A 19,552-nucleotide genomic window follows, 5' to 3' on the forward strand; every position below is an offset into this window, starting at 1 on the left:
AATAGCCAGCAGGGGGTGCAGCAAACATTATGAAATATTGCTTTTATCTCTCCTATTAGAGACCTGAACTTAAAATATTTGTTAACACAAGTATATACAGTATGTGTTCTGTATTCAGTTTTTGCAAATATATCTGAAACTTGGATGAGTACCTAATAATTGTAAGACGTAAAAATAAACTGTTTTAAGTGAGAAAAAAACATGACAAAGAAATACATGAGAAATTTCTTCATTAATTATATCCTTTAAATTAAGGATGCAGGACAGGCATATTTTTCTTTTAAGAAATAAGGATTCTAGAGGTCAAATATGAATACACATCAAAGGTTTTGCTTTAAATGAGGTTGCAGCTACATTAATTTCTTCTTGGCTGCTCTGTTCCATAATCTTATCTTCACTACGAAAACCTTCTTAGTCTGGAATAACTCAAGGGACATACCCCATAAATATCAGGCTGCCTGATGATTTAGTGATATGGACAAAGAGTGTAAATACCAAACATATTAGAATATAAAGACTTAAGTCAAGAAATGAAACTCAGATCTCCAGAGGTTAAGAGTTTTTCCACACGAATCTTGTTTCTTATCTTATTAGTGCCTGTGAGGAATAAATTCCTTATTTCACATCAGATTTAAAATTTTACCTACAAAAGGAATTTTCCATTCTCCATTAACATCAACAATTTCAGTGCCCTTTGGAAACACTAAAAGTTGACTGGGACTCCATCAAGATCTTGCTAACATCTTTAATAGTTCAGTTAAAAATATGCCCCTTATACAATGATACTGTGGTTGCATCTGCAGCAGTCTACAGTACAGTTTCTACCCAGAACCATTGACAGAAATGTTCAAATGCCAGCACACATGCAACAATGCAATTGTTGAAGAGAAAGGGAAACAGAAAATATTGGAATAGCATTTCTTTAGTTCCCAAAGTCTGCAGAACATATTCTCTACTTTGGCATAATGGGATGATTACAAGTTTCTGTATGGGAGATTAAAAAACAAACAAACAAGAAATAATGCTTACTATCATCAAGGACTTCTAAAAGCAAGCTCCAAAATTTTGTTCAGCCTCCTCTCTCACCATTCCCTACTCAGGCCTCCCAATGCAAATATACTTATTTTATGCCTTTTCATACTCAATTACTTCTCTAGAATGTTACCCCATCACTCATAGGACTGTCGGGTTTAAATATGTATTGAGTGGCTATTACAGATTAATCCCTGCACTAGGCCCTGGGTTACAAGAGGAAAAAAAAAAAAAAAAAAGATATGGCTTGTGACTTAGAGGAACTCATATCCCTGGTAGAAAAGTGAAAAGGGTTTTGAACGACTCCCTGACATCCACTATAGAAGGAATAAATGTTCTGGGAGAACCACAGACTTTTCCCTGTCAAAGTCCTCAAGGAAAAAGAGAACTAAATTCTCAGAAAAAAACAAAAAGTTCTAAAGTCATAGAGCTTTCAGTTACATAGAAGAAAATATTATTCTACATCCAACTTTCTTAACTCTGAAACCTTTTTTCCCTAAAATAAAAAAAAAAAAAAAATGATAGAGAATCCCCACTCCTAGGGACTTCAACATATATAAATTACTAATCTATAGCCTAGGAAGATTTCTCATACTAAAATGTTACTACCTCTTCCCAGAATTTAAAATCTGATAATGACGGTAATATTATTATTACAAACAGCAGTAGCAGTAATTTCCGTTGTAGCTGTAAGCTTGATTTTCATTGATACTTTCTACAAAAGGGCTTAAAGCTCAAGTCATCTTTATCCTTTACATAAATTAGTGAGGGGCATATATTAGGTCCTTTTATGTAAGTACAAAGTATAGAAAAGGTACATAATTTCCCCAAAGTCCATAGTAAATGAGAATAAGACCTGTTATCCAAACTGCCCAACTCTTACTCACTATCTGCAATAATCCTGTCACCCTTCAACATATTTTGAAATTCCTGTGACTTCACCAATTAAATTATCTACTAGAGGAACAGTTTTGAAAACTCCTCTGGGAAAATCTTAGGTACTTTTAAAAACACTTTTTAAACACTTCAGTTCCAAAGAACAACAGAATAGGGCCCTAACTAATGTTTCACTAGATATTATGGCAATCAAGATTAACCCCAAACTAGTCAAATTCTTACATCTGATTCTGCATATATTTATTAGCTTTGATGTCTCAGAAATGAATGCCCAATTCTGTATATCATGAAGATAAACTTTAAGCAATCATTAAGAGTACAATTACCCACTTTCTTAAATAATTAAGCTTTAACTGTCTCATAACTTTTCAAAATTATTATTTTAAAACAATGATTAGAAGTAAAGGCACAAAGTAATATATAGGTAGCTTTCAACTCAACAAATATGTTACCACCTCAAATTATTTTATAGATGAGAAAAAGTGTAAGTAAATATGAGTTTTAAGACCACTTTTATTGATCTGCTTTATTCAAGATAATGTACTACTATCTTCAAGAATATTCCCAAGAATTGTATCTGACATACATTTCTCATGGGTCATTTCTGACCTAAGTTAATCAACTCTACAAAATAATGTGGAAATTGTGAAATAAGTTTATTAAATAAATGTTCTCCATTGACTAAAACTATTTTTGGCATTTCCACCATTTAACTGGAGATCTAATCAGTACTAGAACACATATTTTAGTGGCAATTTTTTTTAAAAAAGACATAATAAGAATTTACTAAAGAACCACTTTCAAAATACTCATTAGACTTTGGCAAGTAAAAATTGAGTTTATCTTCATTGAGACTATTAGAAAGCAACCCCAAAGGTCCTTGACATGTAGCAATTTGCAGTTTTACTGAGTGATGTATTTGAAATGCAAGCATTGAAATGCTTGGATGTGAAAGAGTCACTGAACTAGTGAGAAAGCCTAGCTGACCACGCAGCCATCTCTTCAAGTGGTTTCGCCATTCTTCCCATATTCATAAAGAAGTCAGTTCATCTGAGGGGAGCAGCCAAGTGGCTGTCCTCTGACTTGATATTTCTGCACGACCTCATTTAATTTTCAAACTACTCTCACTTCAGAAATAATGTATTGTACTGTAGTACAGGGTTTAATGAGATTATTTATTTTAATTGCTTAATAATGACACTTGGGTTTATAGACCTCACAGACGGTCTGGTCAGGGTCACTTAAAATTTCCAGTTAGTGCTTAAAAACTTGGATGCTGATGTAAGATTGCCCAAGTTATCAGCTATCCGAACTTGGGCCAATGACATCACCTTCCTATAACCTAGCTTCCTCAACCATAAAATGGAAATAATGGCTTCCTGGAATTATTATTAAGATTAAGTGAGATAACATCATGTAAAGCTGGTAGCAGGCACTAAAAGTGTTGCTTATTTTTATCAGAATTATATCGCTTTCTATGGAGAAAATTATTTGTTTTGATATTATGAGAATTCAGGATCTATGAAGGTTTGGGGATACACTTTTTTCACTCTACCTGAGTTTCTCCATCTCCATTGCTTTTCTTTGTTATTATTATTCAATCAATGTTTGAACTGCCTCTAGTGATATAATAAACTTTAAGTTAGAATTTAGAATATATCTGAGGACACTTCAAAAAGTTCATGGAAAGATTCATATTATCTTTTAAATCTATTTTTTTCCACAAACTTTTTGAAGTACCCTCGTATACACCTTATGAAGATTAACTGAGATTAAAATGAGACAATTCGTGACAGGTAGCCAAGTGACCATACCAGAGTTTGTTTAAAACCAGTTCCATGTAAGAGGCTATTAAAGTGTCTCAGAGAATTTAAATTTGACTTTGGCAAGGATACTTCTCATGCAATGGAGCACCTGCACTTTTCCTAATATCTTGAAGAAGGTGAACACTGCAAAGCATTGTTTTTTTGGCATTTGATTCGAGAACAGGGCAAATTATCAAACAGATGTTCCCATAAACCCAAATTCAGAATGTTACTAGGCCCGAAGAATCCCTTGCCTTCAGACAGACAGAAGTTGGCAACATTTTAAATCCCTATGCATCATCAGCTCAAAAACTAAGTTAAAAAATGGCAGTGAGAAACATGGTGATGTGGCAAAATATATCAGTAGGGTTTATCAGAAATTGTATATTTGGGAGAAAAACAGCAATGTAGCTCCCAAATAAAGAAAAACAAGTTGAATGTTCACAAATATTAACTTCAGCCAAACAATCTGAAGTTTGGCTAGAGCAAGAAACTGTAAAATAACTTAACTACATTTCTCCACTGGCCCACAGATAAAGATCACTGCAAATTTTGAGCAAATCTGCATCAGGCCACTTTGCAGATCCAAAAGTTTAAAAATATATGCACAAACTGCTCTGTAACAATAACAGTGTTTCTCTATCTTCACCCCACTACCCCATGCCAAATCATTCTTAGGTAGCCAGGTCTTTCAGCTTTAGGTAAAACAGATGATTCCTTAAGGTAAGAGCTACACTGAGTTTTCATATAGACCAATGCTTATAACTGGTATTTTCAAATTATTTTTAGCTTTTTCAATGATTTTCTCAAATAAGCATGCCATTAAACTGCCTTTGCCAATGTCCATGGGACCTTGTTAACCATATCATATTTCATGTAAGATTCAGTAAAGAGCAGTCTTGTGACACTCGAAGAAAATCAATAGATTCACCATTCTGTTACTAAGGCAATAGTCATTTTATTATTATAAAGGCAACAGGAATTTTTAAACAAATCCTTCTATTTTAAGGAAATACACTGACTACCCTCAGCTTTGGACCTTCTTTTTCCTTTATACTTAGCTGAAACCAGACTATAAAAATAGAAAGTGATTAAGGGTAGAGATAAACACAGACAATGCACTTCTATAGTATTTTTCTCATTCAAAAATAAAAATCACCACAAGAATAGAGTAATGGAAAATGGTACTAGTCCCATGGTATCTGGTACTTCCATACCAGCATAAATGTTTGTTGAGCTGAGTTAGCCAAATATCTGAACCCCAAATGTCAAGAAGTGGTCAGACTGAGTCCTAACTACACTTAGACAAGGCTGTTTCCATTTTTCTAAAGTTAACTGTTTAGACATTGTTATGAGACCTGATCATAAATGCTATATCTATTATAAAGAAAATGAATGGGGATATGGAATGCACAGTAGGCACTCAGCAAATACTAGCGGAACAGAATTAATAACAACATTCAAAAGCTCAGTCTTAACCAGGTAAAACTTAATACAAATAAAACTGAGAATTTTTATCGTTATTATTGTTGAATATATTTTTTAAAAGGGTTTAGCTTTTCCCTTTACAAAGCTGCTGTTAGAACATTAAGAATAGCATCAAGATTCATATAATAAATAAGGCTTAATTAAGGCATCTGCCAAAAGAGACAGCAAAATAATAGTGACAATAAGCAGAGTGTGAACTTTTCATTAAGGAATGATGTCAAGAGATTTAAATCAGGTGTGTGAGGGGTGGGGGGCATTAATCAAAATATAAATGTATTGACTATAAAGAATGGCCTCAAATGAGGATGCTTCCTGTATTCATTCTGTTAATTTTCTACAATGTTCTGTGTCATTCAAACACTATAGTAACTGGAGTCAGACAAGAGCACATTTAATTTGTCAGGTCTTCACAGCAGATTCAAAGTGGCAGCAATTATCCATAACTATTTATGTGATGATGACAAATGATCAAGATTCCTCATTAGAATAATAACTCACATTTATTAGAGTAGCTGATTAAAGTTATATTTTGCTTTGCTCAGGTCTCTTTCTCTTTCTTTCACAAAGTGGATGAGTTTACAAGGTCTCAGACAATTTTGTTACCCGGGTGGTGTCATCTCTCATGACTGTACCCTTTAGTATAAACTAAATGTATACCAAGAGCTATGCAGTATCACTCATGGCTGGCTGGCAAAGGCCCTATTAAAAGAACATTAAATCAACATCAGAAACAAAATACAAGTATATCTACAATGCTCCTTGATGCTTATAACATGGCTAGACAGTTATGAAATGTGGTCTAGAAAGGAAGAAAAGATCTAACCTAGCTCTTTTAATTTTTTCCTTTTCATCCTTCCAGTCTCAGAACTGATCCCCTCTCTTTCAAGAAGTAAACCCCTTCTCCAAGTTTGTTTTCCATAGCATTGTATGTTTCCCTCATACAATCAGAGCACGTATCACTTTGTCTCCTTCAGTAGATACAGAGTTCCATGGGGACAAGGACTTTGACTATTTTTTAAGTCATAATATTCATAAGAACCTATACAAGGCTAAGTTTATAATAGGTACTTAAGAAATGTTTTACTGAGTTTACAAAGACACTGAACTAGGAAATTATATTCTTCCCTCTTGTTTTATAAGAGGAGAAAGTACAGGCCTTGCATGCACTCACACATTCACTGAGTTTCAAAGATACAGTAGACACTGTGCAAGATGCTAGAGATCCTACGATAAGGCAGTACCTTAAAAATTACAATGCAATTTGATAAATGTTGCTAAAGGTAAAAATATTAAAAATCAATAAAAGTGGAGAGAGAGTGTACCACCTATCAGAAAGGACTTCCTAGGAGGTTTCATTTGATTTGGGTAGTGATGGATGAACAAACACAGGAAAAAGGGAGACAGACTTGTAAGTAGATGGTCATGAGAAAAATGGCATGTTCGAGAAATGAAAATTGGCTTCATGTGGCTAGAAAACTGAATGGGACTGGATTGTGACAGAAGCCAAAGTTGGCAAGATAGGTTAGAAGTGGCTTATGCTGTGTTATAGAATCTGGAATCTAGGCCTTATCTTCAGTAGAATGGGAACAAATGAAAACTTTTAAGCAGAGGAAGGAGTGATATAATCAGTTCTAGTTAGGCAATAAATCTGCAATTATCAGAGAAGAAAATGGAACATTCACTGAGGTTTGAAAAACTACGGTGTTCCCTCAGGTTGGGAACACTGACCTGACCATTAGCTAAAGCAAATGGGAGAAAAAGTAAAATTAACAAGATAAACACTTCCTCTCCCTTGGATGTTATACCTTACTTCTCTGATATAGGTTGTCAACTCTCTGGGAAAATGAACTGCATTTTTCTCTGAAGCCTAATCTTGAAGTAATAACATTATCACTGTCTTATATTAATAATAATTTAGTAAGAGCACAATAACAATTTAGTAAAAATAAGCAAATAATGTTGCAAAATGAAGGATTTCCATACCTGAGACACTTTGTCTGTTGGAATCAGAGTCCCCATTACTGGAGTTAGAATTGTTGGAGGAGTTGTTGTCAACCCCTCCCAGAAGGGGGCGCAAGTGGCTTACTGAGACTTGTTCAATGAATGATGTTCCATACTTGCGAAAATACCACCATTCAAATATCTAGAACAGAAAAATTATAAACGTGTTTATAGTTCTTGTTATTGTTTATGATTTCTTCATACATGAACATAAAATGTTACATTTAATAATTCTATCCACTTTAAATACTTAACTAAATTTTTTATTACAAAAAATTTATTTTAAAAATTAAAGATTTTTAAAAAATTAAAATGCCAATAATAATTAAAATTCTCAACATGGTTTTCTCTGCTTAATTTTTTTTCAAAAAAAACCTGTAACTATAATCATGAATAAAAGAACACTGTTAAGATCTGTTCAATATTATTTTCCTCCAAATTTATATAATATTCATATAACAAAATCACCACAACTGAAAGACAACTCCAGAAATGGATATAAATAAGCCAGTTTTTGAAGTATTGCTTATAAAATATTCTGACTCTTGCTACTTTATATTCTGATAAAACTATACCTGCATAAAATTTTTAAGAGCAAAATTCCCTTTCTCTTTTTTAGTAAGACCTTCTTAGAGAAACGCTGGTTTATAGAGTGAAAGAATGAAACGTATCCTGTTTCATATATGGATGGCACTCAACTGCTAAGACTCAGCAATGTCCCACTTGCTAAGTGCTTTATAAGCACAAGCATCTGTTGAACACCATAAGTGTTCCTAGTTCACAAGTTTACCAATTGTTATATACTGTGGATTCCAAAAGAGAAAAGGAATAACTTTCATTAATAAAAAGAAAGAACAATGATGCTCACATGACTAGACTGAAGTCAGGCCTTCCAGAAAAGCAAGCGATCTGTCCCCGGCCCTCTTTATCTGGACCCCTCTGCCTCTCTCTAGAAGTGAACACTTTCCCACCACTGTTCAAAGCTGCTCTCTCCCACATCCTTTCATCTTCACCCTTACTGGTTTGGGATTTGTTCCTTACACTGTCACAAATCATTCCACAGAAGAAATTTAAGAATCAACTATATCCCAAATCTCATAGGATAGCTGCACTATATTTTTATAATATAATATGGAATGTGCAATTAATATGGAACTAATTACCTTTATCCTTACTTATTTAATAAAAACCAGATTTTGTTATCTACTGTGGAATAAAATTTGGGTATTATTTAAAAGCTGATGTTTTCTCTTTTAAGATAGAAATAATATATATGAGTGACCAGAAGAAAGTATCCATCAAACCAAATGTTCCCAATCTTATAATAAGACACCTTGATTTAATTCCAGGGAGTTACTCCTGCTGACTATATGAATTTCCACATGTTAAAACATTCAAGTAATTTCTCTGGGAAGAGTGGGGAGAATATAGCATAGAAGTTAAGAAGGACTAGTCTGTAACATTTGGAGTACTAGGAATAAGAGATTTTGCTTGAAGTAGGAAGAAAGTTCTAGAATGGTAAGCTTATAGACTGTAAATTCAGAAGGGATTCTATAACCACAGTTGAGTTATTTGATCTGTTTGAACATCAGCTTCACGTTTATTACTTACCCTCAATTGTCCTCAATTTTCACACCAACCCCATGTAAAACATCTAGTTCAGTGCCTGCTGCATAATTATTTCCCAAAAGTAATAGCAAAGCTACCACTTATTATGTTAATGATGTACATACCTCCCCCAAGGACAGCACACCTCACTTACTGCTATAAGGTACCCCTCTTTTGCCCAGTCTACAATTTAGGTTAGTACAGCATCTTCTCTCTTACTAGGTGTTGGTAGAAAGTCCTGGAAATCACTATGACAGACGGTACTTATCGTTGACCACACAGTCCTTACCACTCATCAAAGCCTTCAAGAGATTCTTGGCTTTGTCTTTATTAGAAGAGAATGAAGACTCCACAGGACCCAAAACATTAGTCACAGAACTAGCAATGGCTCTCAGTCACTAGTAGGGGAGATCATTCTTTGCCCCAAGTCTTTGCTCTGCTTTCTATATTGTGCTGCCAGGGCACCTACCGGGCTAATTAGTTCATTCATTTCATCACACAGCCCTAAGTGTTCCATACAAGTCATGAGCTGTGCTCCAGGGTTACAATGATTTGGCCTCTGCCACTACAAGTCTATGCCACAGATCCACAGTATCTCTTCCCAGGTCACTCCTAGCATTCTTGTACCCATCGTACACAAACAGATCTTGGGATGCTTCAGATTTCTCAGTTCCTCCAGCAGAACCATAGAATGTCAGCACTAAAAGGGACCTTAAAGGACTATGTAACAGAGTCCATTTACAGATAAGAAATGAGGACTACCCATCAAGGTGCAGTCTGACTACCCATCAAAGTTGCATAGCTAATTAAACTGTTGCTCAGCCTGAAGCCCCAGCACTTTGCCACTAATCTTACCAGGACCCCACAACAAGACCTCTTTTTCTAACTGCCTTGCTTCATGTAAACAAAACCAGACAGATATAGCCTATCATTTCCCTTTTCAAATCTTCACTTCCAAGTGCCCTCCAACAATGTCTCTCTGTGCTTTATTAGCTATAAAAACCAATCCAGAAGTAGTCTATCAAATGGGACCAGATAATTCACCCTAAGGTGTAAATAACTCATATTAACTGGATATTTGAATTATGATAGGAGACAGACCTTCTACCTAGTATTTCTAATGCAAAAATAATAGACCTCAGTAAAGACTGGGCTATTCATGGAGCTATTCGGGAAGACAGAGGGGTGGGGAAGGGGGTTTTCAGGCCTGTCATATCAGAGCAGAAATACAGACCCTGCTGTGCACTGGGGACACCAGCGTAAAGAAGGACCCCTGTTCTTCCAATGAACAACGAGGAAAGGAAGAAGGGAGGTCTTGAAGACTTCTGAAACTTCAAACCACATCTTCTAATTTTGGGTCTTAGCATAACAATCTTCCTCTTATCCTGAAATATGTGAGGCTTTGAGGCGAGTACTTCACAGTATTTAAAGAGCTTCCCAGATTCAAATGATAGTGTTACTTAATGTGCACATATTTGATGTCACTTTGAATTCTTTTTCCTGGTGCATACCTACAATGTAAACAACAAAGCTCTCATAAACAAATTTAGATTTTAAAAGTAGTTCTTGGACATGCTAGCAGCTTAGTTGGCCTGCCACAGTGGAGCTAAAGTTTTAAATCTGATAGATAACAAAAAATATATAAATTTATGCATTTCATAGTCTTAAAAACTTAACCTCTCTAGTGCTTTTTTCCTACTCATGCTCTACACCAAGAATTATACAGTTCAAGTCAGATAAAAACTAAAAAGCATCAACCGGGTTTGGCATTTAGGAAGCCAACAATGACCCTACCATCTAGTTTAAAGGCAAAAGCCCTTTAAACTAGATAGCCAGATTGTGTGACCTTGGTTGGTTCTCTTGATTTTCTGGGGCTCAGTTTTCTAATGTGTAATATAAGCATTCAATGTTGATGAAAGTATGGAGGGAAAGAGGGAGAAAGGAAGGGACGAAGGGAGAGAAGGATGGAAGGATGGATAGATGATCAGAAGACTGGATGGATGGATAGATGGATAGAAGATTGAGTGAATAAATAAGAGCTAGCCAGGCTGATGTAAAAGAATATAGTCTAAATAAACAGTAGGATCAAAGAAAAGTTTTGTGTTGACTTTGTTATGAAAAGAGACTCACACAGATTTGTGGAAGGGGAAAAGAATCCAGTGCAAAGAGGGAAACTGAAGGTGGAAGAGTACAAATGACCAAGAAGCATGACACCAAGAGTATAGGAAGCACATCCATCCTATTTTGAAAAGGTAATCTACCATTTCTTGTTCTGAGAGACAAGAAAGAGGAGGATAAATGAATAGAGGAGATGTTTTATTTTGGAAAATAGGATGTGACATAAGCTGTTTCACAGGTAAGAAGGCAACAAAGAGATAAAAACCGGGTAACCTTGATCTCAGTGGAGGTGCAGGTAAGGTTAATCTTCTGGAAATAATGGAGGTGGGGATGGAATTGACAATGTGAGGGTTGAGGAAGTGGTTTTCACCTATACCTTGCAGGGCAGAAAGGCCATAAGCTATATTCAGTGCAAAGGTCATATTTAAAACAAAGACGCATTAGGCAAGGACCCGGTAACCAATGCTCAGTGACCTCCTCCATTACTATTTGACAGACGCAGAGAGGATGACCAAAGAGCAGTGGGACTGGGAGCTGAGACCCAGGCTTGAAGCTAGCCTAAAGTGTAGATTTGTCTTGTCTTTATCCACAGGAAGGGAACAAAATCTGGCAAAGGAACAATAAACAAGGCTCTTCCATCCATCTTGCAGACCTAAAAGTTGAATCTTTCCTGAAGTTGTCTAGATTCTTCTGATCCAATTATGCTTCCTCTACTTTTGAATTGCATGTTCTCTATATAAAAATCTTCTGTTCATGAGTCAGGGACTTCCCTATACCCTATATTGCATTAAAAAATGTTACAGATTCCCATATAGTAGAACCTTAGTAATTCCACACCAATTCCACTAAACGCAGGGGAAATATAAAGATGTCAAACGCTGGAATTGACTACGTGCTTCTTAAGAATTAAAGTTGATGATGAAATCACAGGAGGATAGATATAGTGATGGTAGTGATTGAAGAGGGAATATGAAACTTTCTGGCAGTCTACTCCCACATGCAAAGACTGACAAATTGACACCTACTTTAAGTATTCAAAATTTATCTGGTGGTAAACAGTTTTTTTGGCAAAAGGAGATCATCTGGGCATAAACGAGATAAACCAAAGTAGTGGGCATGCATTATAGTAATATCTGCAACCTTTTCAGTTTCCTTTTTGAATTCTCCAATATATCCTTTTCTCTATACCACTGATTGACCCCTTCAAAGTCTCTCTCAATTCCTCATTACAGACACAGTTTTTTAAAATTTAAATTCTTGGCTTCTATACGTTTTGTTTAGGAATACTGAATAGCTATTAAGTAGGTCTTGTCCTTCTGCTTCCTACAGCTCAGCTAATCCCTTGTCAGCTATCTGTTCCTCTCATCAGTTGGGGGGCGCTATGTGTAGAACTGACACTCATGCCCTTCTGCTCCCCTTCCTGGCCACCTATTGCCAAGCCTTTAAGAGAAAAGACAGGGAGGTGAAGTTAGATTTTACTGTTAAAATCTAAAGTGGAAAAACAGGGAGGTGACCTTCACAGTCAACAGCCAATGTTCTATCACCACCTCAGTGTCTATGTTCAAAGGATGAGATTTTCCATTGTAGCATTAATTACTATGGCCTGGAGGGAAGGATCACTCTCCTGGGGTGAAGTCATGGAGACCATTGAGAATCAGGAGAAACCAGTTTATGTCATTTGTCCCAAATCCTGCTAGCTCATACTGTGATGGCAGCTGTCCTCCAGGTCCCTCCTCTAGAGGTTCTGATTCAGTTGGTCTGGGCTGGTGCTCAGACTCCATCATTTTTTTTTTTTTTTGACCAGTAAGGGGATTGCAACCCTCAGCACGGTGTTAGCTGCACCACTCTCAGCCAGTGAGTGCACCAGCCATCCCTGTATAGGATCTGAGCCCACGGTCTCGGTGCTGCCAGTGCCGCACTCTCCCGAGTGAGCCACGGGGCCGGCCCATCAGACACCATCATTTAAAATTAGCTCCCCAGATAATACCAGTGCACTTGGTTAATTCAGTCAGTCAACTGGATCTTCTGTGCATTCAACAAATATTTTTAAGTATTTACCATGGCATTATAGGTGCAGGCTATATACAATAGTATATAGGAACACAGATATGATCCCCGACTTTATGATGCTTCTATTCAAGAAAGGAAGAAAACAATATATGATCACAAAAATAAAATATAATTCTAAATTGTGGTAACTGCTGGTCCATGTTCTAGACTGGCCAAATCTGACCTAATCCATGGCCACTGGAAAAAGAAAAAATGTCTCCTCCAAGGAAGGTTGCAGTTACTTTCTCTCCCTCTTTCTCTTCTCTTTAAAAATTTTTTCTTCTCTCTTTCCATCTCCCCCCTTTCTCTTTCTTATCTTCCTGGCCCATTTCCATGGATCTATTAAAATGAAAATATCAAATGCTATACCCTGATGATATCCACCTTTCCAGGCAACACCTTTATATAGCAAAACACTGCAAATTTAAATTCTAGTCTTCACTCCATCCATACCTAGCAAGGTGACCTGGGTAAGTAATACATTTTCTGGATGCCTAGTCCTTAGGTCTTTACTGGTTTAAATTGGATGGCTTCTGAGTGTTCCTGCCCCAGCCCTGCAATTACATGACTTTTAAGCCTCTCAATTTGTGCTCAAATTTAAACTGAAAAAGCCCAAAAGGCAGTTTTATCTCTTTATCTACCAGTAGCTTATTTACCTTCTTCACTTGTGCCATGTCTAATCGTTAATCTGATCCATTCAAATGTTCATGTCCACAATCATACCCTGACAGGCATCTATCTACTCTCTATGCCTAGTTCTTATTCTCCTGCAAAGATCATTAATTTTCATGGTGAACCCAAGAAGCTGTAATCTGATAAGGCTAAATGAGTCTGTTTCTTCACACTGTCTGCAGGATCCCCTGCCATCTGGACCCACAGCATCTCTTGCACGCTTTATTCTAGAGCCAAGAGTCCATTGCTTCATAATTGATGCAGACTGACATTTATGTGCTGCTTCCCATACCCCAACAGACCTTCTAGTCAAGTTTCCCTGAGCCTTTTTTCACTCTCAGCTCCAGAATCAGCATCATATACCTATCAATTGAAATGCTAACTGAAATGCAGGTCAAGATCTTCATACGGATGAAAAAGAGTTAAAAGGAGACGTAATAATCTTCCAGATCCATTCCCTTACTTTTAAACAGGAGGGGATGGAGGGCATGGCCAGATAAAGCCAGATTCAAATCTACCATTTATCTGCTATATAACCTTGGTCAAATTATTTAACCTTTGTGTCTGTTTATACTCAGCCACATAATGGCACTGGTTATGTCTACCACTTAGAATTCCAGTGAGAATCAAATGAAATAATATATGAAAAATGTTTAATATAGTACCCAGCATAGAGTGGGAACTCAATAAATGGACTTTTTGTTACAACTGATTCCGTCCAGTCACAATCTCTTCTACCACTTTACCAAAAACATACTTCTTTTTCATCCAATCCATGAACTAATTCTTTTATTTACTATTCTCTTGTTTGTTCTTAATACTAACTTTTAAAAATTATGCTCTGGATGTCTTTTTCATATCTCTCTAATATATATGTATAAAATGTAGATGTAGGGGCATGTCTATATACAGGTTAATAGGGATACAGGAATCTATGTATAAAATGTCAGTACAACATACAACAATTTTCTCAAAATGTTTGTAGAATGGAAAAGATAAGGGGAGTCTTTTCTCCACATAACCACCTTGCCGCTATCAAAAACAAAAACAAAACCCAGAAATGTTCTCTATTGAAATAAACACTGCCTGCAGAGGCTACTTCAAACAGACTAGGCATGTCCTTGCTAGGTTTGGGCTGTAACAACAGGTGCAGTTCCTGTGGCTCAAACTGGACAGGGACAGTAAGGTTTGTGCCAAGCAGGCGGAGGGGCAGCTTGAAGTTCAGCAAGGGAGAGAGCCACCTGGATGTGTATGGGCCAAAAGGGAAGAGTAAGATAGGAAGTATAACAAACTCATTGCTAGCTTATATTTCATAATAAAATATACACCTATTTATTTTTAAACACATTAGTGCAAAAGACAGCAGCATTTGCCAAACAAATTTTATTTCTATGTGTAATTGTTCAGTTAATTGACTTTTTCTTCACAGAGGAAATACCAGGTTGTTTGTTTTTAACTCTTTTCTCATAAGACATCGAATTGCATGATAATTTCAGTCTCCAGCAAAGGAATCCTGAGGTCCCCAAACAACCAATATTACCAGGAGCAGCCCTATACTTTGAATGTTCATGGCAGGCCCTCAGAACATTGCTCAGGGGAGAGCAGTTAGTTGTCTCTCCGGTGCCAGGAAACAAAACGCTAAGCACTCTACGCACACAGCACACAGCTAGTTTGCAAAGCACCTGATCCTTTAACTCAATGCTGTCTCTCCCTGATACGCACTTGGCAGAAAAGAATAGTGGCTGAATAGAAACCTCACTCTGGGTTCATTTCAAGGCCTAGCAAAGCTTAGTCCCCAAAGGCAACTGGTGTCAACAATTTCTAAATATATCAATGTCAACAATCTCTAAAGCAGGAGCCTAAAGCTATCAAGAGTGATTCCCACATTGTAGTTACTCTGCCCTCAGTACAGACCAGCATTTTTGAGAAAGGCCTTTCAAAATCTTCCTACATGAGAGGTTTTCCTTTGCTTAAAGTTTCCTATCAGTTGGGAGTATCCTCTGCTTCCTGAGAATGCTGCAAGACAAATGTAGTGATCATCCAGTTTCAGCAGCTGCACTCCACACGTGGCAGAAAGCCTTGCCAGCCCAGATCTGCATAGGTGGCCACAGTCTTGGGAAATCTCTCTATTGCTGATGGGACTTTGCCATCCCTGAGTTAGAAGGGAAAACAACCATTGGGCCTAGCTTACCAGAGTGAAAGGAAATAACCCACACTGTGGTAATTATAACCTGTGAACCCACACCAAGACACTGCTAGAATAAAATCCAGACTTGCCACTTGTTCAGCAGGCCAGAAAAATAGTCGAGAACTTCGGAGGCTATCAATAAATAAGTGAAATAAGTGATAAAAGCATGGGCTGCCTGTGCAAGAGGGCTGCCTGTGGGTTCCCGTCCTGCTCCACCATTTGCTAGCTATGCAACCTCAGGCAGGCTACTAACTTGTCTATTCTATCTGTTTGGCTTATGTATAAGAAAAGCAGAAACAACCCTAGCCATTACCTCATTGTATTGCTGTGAAGGGTAAATGAGTTAGCATGGAAAGTGCTTTTAGACCAATGCCTGGCACATAGTAAGCATCAGCTAGTAGGTAATGTTCTTAAGTAAACATCCCCTGAGAGGAGGAACATGCAAACAAAAACTTACCTTTCAGCATCACTGTCAATTACTGGTTTCAGTATGAAATATATCCAAAAAAGTTCACTTTTTCCTTATTTGTTTAATCAAAAAATATTTCAAACATGTTTTAGGAAAAAAACATTAAATTATTTAAAATGTAAATGATTATTATTAGATGGAGACTTATAATACCTCTCTCCTCTCCCCAAGAAATATGTATACTGTATATGCTAAAAGATTGCCATGTTTTCAGCAAATACTTAAGAATTTATCAAGCATGTGAAAGCATTTTCCAAGTGTGAAGTTTCTTCAGGCCATAAGAATATTAAGGTAGGAACCTGAAGACATAGGTTCTTAGGCCTGACTTTGCCACAAACTAACCACATGAGCTTAGACAAAAAACTTCCTTTTCTTTCCTTTGGAAGTCTCAAATTTTCTTCTGAAAGGCTTGAGCTGAATGACTGTAAAGCCCTAGAACATCAACAATCCCTGATTCTTCCCTGGTTTCCTCCTCTATCACCTGTCTCACCAAAACTGATCTCCCTTCTTCATTACTTTCTCTTGTCATCTTCTACCTCCTCCTTGTCCTCTTCTGGACATTGTGGAATTCTCAATATTTTAATATTGTTTCTTACTTAACTCTCAATAATAAGCATATTCCTTTCTAATTTAAATCTTCTATTTAGCCAGTAAAGTTAGAAACCTTTGGAGTGAGAGACTCATTCCCACACCATCACCATTTACCCCAGTTTTTTCTGTGGTTTTCTAGCAAAGCAGTCTCTGCTAGCTTCTTCCCACCAAATCCTCCCTCAGTTCATTTTCTCTGCCCTGAATGCACTGGACTGGAGAGCTTTTCAGAGATTATCTAAAGCCTTTTTCTTCTCCATTCATTGCTCTAGGTCAGACTCAGATATTTTTGTTTACTTTTTCCCTTTTGGACAATTTATGTTGCCCCTCCACAGGTCAAACAGAAAATTCTTGAGGTTGTTGGTCTCTTAGGCCAGTGATTCCCATACTCTCAGCTTTTACATTCTATTAAAAACTCTCCTACCCTTTACCAAATTTGAAGTCCAATTTAGGGTTGCTAAAGTTTTCTTTGCCAAGTAATAATAGTAAAATAACAACACTATCCACTATCACCATCATTTCAGAAGGAAATTTTAACATTAAGAAGTAGGAGGGATACAATCTCAGAATTAAAATACAGTCCTTTAGTGAAACTTTACAGCTTTTAAACAACTCTCTACGGTGTCCTTATTTTTCTCTTGTCTATACAGCACAGGGAAGGCTTCAGAGAAACATACAGGTAGGCAGATCAGTATTTAAGAGGTGACTCGGTACGAATTACCACATTTACTTTATTCCAACCCATTCTAAAAAAGAGTATTAATATGCTTCCCCTCACCTTGGGTCAGTCTTTGCAGCCAGCACTGGGCTTTCTATTTGGATTTCCACTTATACAACCATTTTGGAGTGGCTCCTGCTGATATTCTTCACATTCCTGGCTCAATAACATCAACTTTAACATCTCATGCCTTGAGTTCAGCAGCACAGCTATACAGCAGAGCAAGATGAACCTGGATACGCTCTGATCACAAAAAGATGCTCCCCACACCACCACCATCCCTTTCACCTGTTTGTAGGTTTCTGCCCTGCATAAATTTATCCATTTATACATTTTTTCTATGGCTCCTTACTAATAAGCTCAAGCTTCTGAAATTCTCCATTATTCTAGGCCCAAGTGGAGCTCTTTGCTCCACTTGTTTATGGCTTCCTCCCCTAAAACTTTTCTGTTTTTGTACTGATCTTCCATTTTTCTTAATATCAATTCTATAATACCATTCCTGTGCCTGTTTTTCTATCATAATCACAGGATTATGTGTACAGAAAAAAGGGGATTTCTTAAACCTCTTTTTCCCTAAAGGTGATTTAATTATATTAGAGTGGTCCCACTGAGTTTAGAAGGTCTCCATTTGAAGTTGCTAAAATGAACTACTTCAGGTGTTATAATTTAGCACAACTGCAACTATTACAGAGGATAAGGTAATAGAGCCATGCAGATGATAATCATATTGCTTTTTGTCTATTCAGGATTTTTTAAAGGAAGCGATAAAAAACTAAACCTAAATTTAAGAGAAAAGATGAAGGGAAAGAAAGTTTAGAATTGCCACATCCATATCAATATATTTTTAAAAAACTGAGCTATATTCCTACTGATTGTAATTATGTCCAATAATCCATTTTGATGAAAGCAATAAAAAGCATTTTTTAGTCCAGCTGAGTCACATTTATTTTACAGTATCTTATACATTAGAATTTGACACAGAATTGTGTGTCCCCTTATTTTCCATCTTATTTACATATTTCCCCCTTCAACAAAAGTGATATATGAGAGTACTTCAAAAAGTTCATGGAAAAATAAAATTAAAAGATAATATGAATCTTTCCATGAACTTTTTGAAGACTCCTCACATGACTGCTTAAAATTTTTTAAAAATATTTCAGAGATACGTAACTTGGACAGTGAAAGGCTTCTATAAGTCCTCCCACCCAACATACACAAGATATGCAAGATAATCACTATAAACTGCTGATGTATATTTTTCAGATTTTTTTTCTTGTACATATACTAACACACATATTAGTAATCAGAATGTTTTTAAATGAGGATTTCACCACTTACCAAAATAAGCCCTGATATTAATGAGGAAGTGCCTGTCAGGGCCACGTAGAACTTCGGTGTTAATGTGTTCAAAAACATGCTCACTGGAAAAAAAAGGGGGGGGCGGGGGGAGAACAAAGAATGCATAAGTATGTCAGTAAAACCAACTCTTTCATTTTTTTTTTTCTGGTAAAATACCTTGTTTCTGATGATGAAAACTCTTAGAACCAGAGCAAAGTCCCATTAAAATGGTTTGCTAATTCATAGGCTCAGAATACTAGGTGTCAAGTTATATACCCTAAAAAAAAAAAAAGCTATGTACAAGAAAAAAGAGGAGCTTGTTAGTTTCTACCTCCCAAAACTGTTGTTGTGAATGGTTTTTGTGGATTCATAACCACTGAAGAGTATAATCAAAGTGGTTATAAAACCATCAGTCAATAAGAGAAGGTGCTCTTACACGTTTTGTGTGACCTGCATATCAGAGTCCTTGATGAACCACCAAGCATATTTCAGCCTTAGAACAAATGAAAAATAACTATATTAAATAGTTATTAAATATTATAATACTATGGTTACCCCTAAGAAGGAAGGACAAATTGACA

The 19,552-nt window shown here is 36.5% G+C and overlaps 1 protein-coding gene across 7 annotated transcripts in view; it reads right to left on the minus strand.

The window, feature by feature from the left end:
- The window catches only part of ST7 (suppression of tumorigenicity 7), a 270,032-nt gene that overhangs the window by 99,629 nt on the left and 150,851 nt on the right, over positions 1 to 19,552 (minus strand). For all 7 annotated transcript variants that reach the window (XM_063100973.1, XM_063100971.1, XM_063100972.1 and 4 more), the window contains exons 2-3: positions 18,972 to 19,054; positions 7,206 to 7,365 (exon numbers count right to left, since the gene is read on the minus strand). In XM_063100973.1, the coding sequence (XP_062957043.1) occupies positions 7,206 to 7,365; positions 18,972 to 19,054 (243 nt within the window). The remainder of the gene's footprint in view (positions 1 to 7,205; positions 7,366 to 18,971; positions 19,055 to 19,552) is intronic.

This window comes from Cynocephalus volans, chromosome 6 (assembly GCF_027409185.1).
Source record: "Cynocephalus volans isolate mCynVol1 chromosome 6, mCynVol1.pri, whole genome shotgun sequence".
NCBI classification, from domain to species: Eukaryota; Metazoa; Chordata; class Mammalia; order Dermoptera; family Cynocephalidae; genus Cynocephalus; species Cynocephalus volans.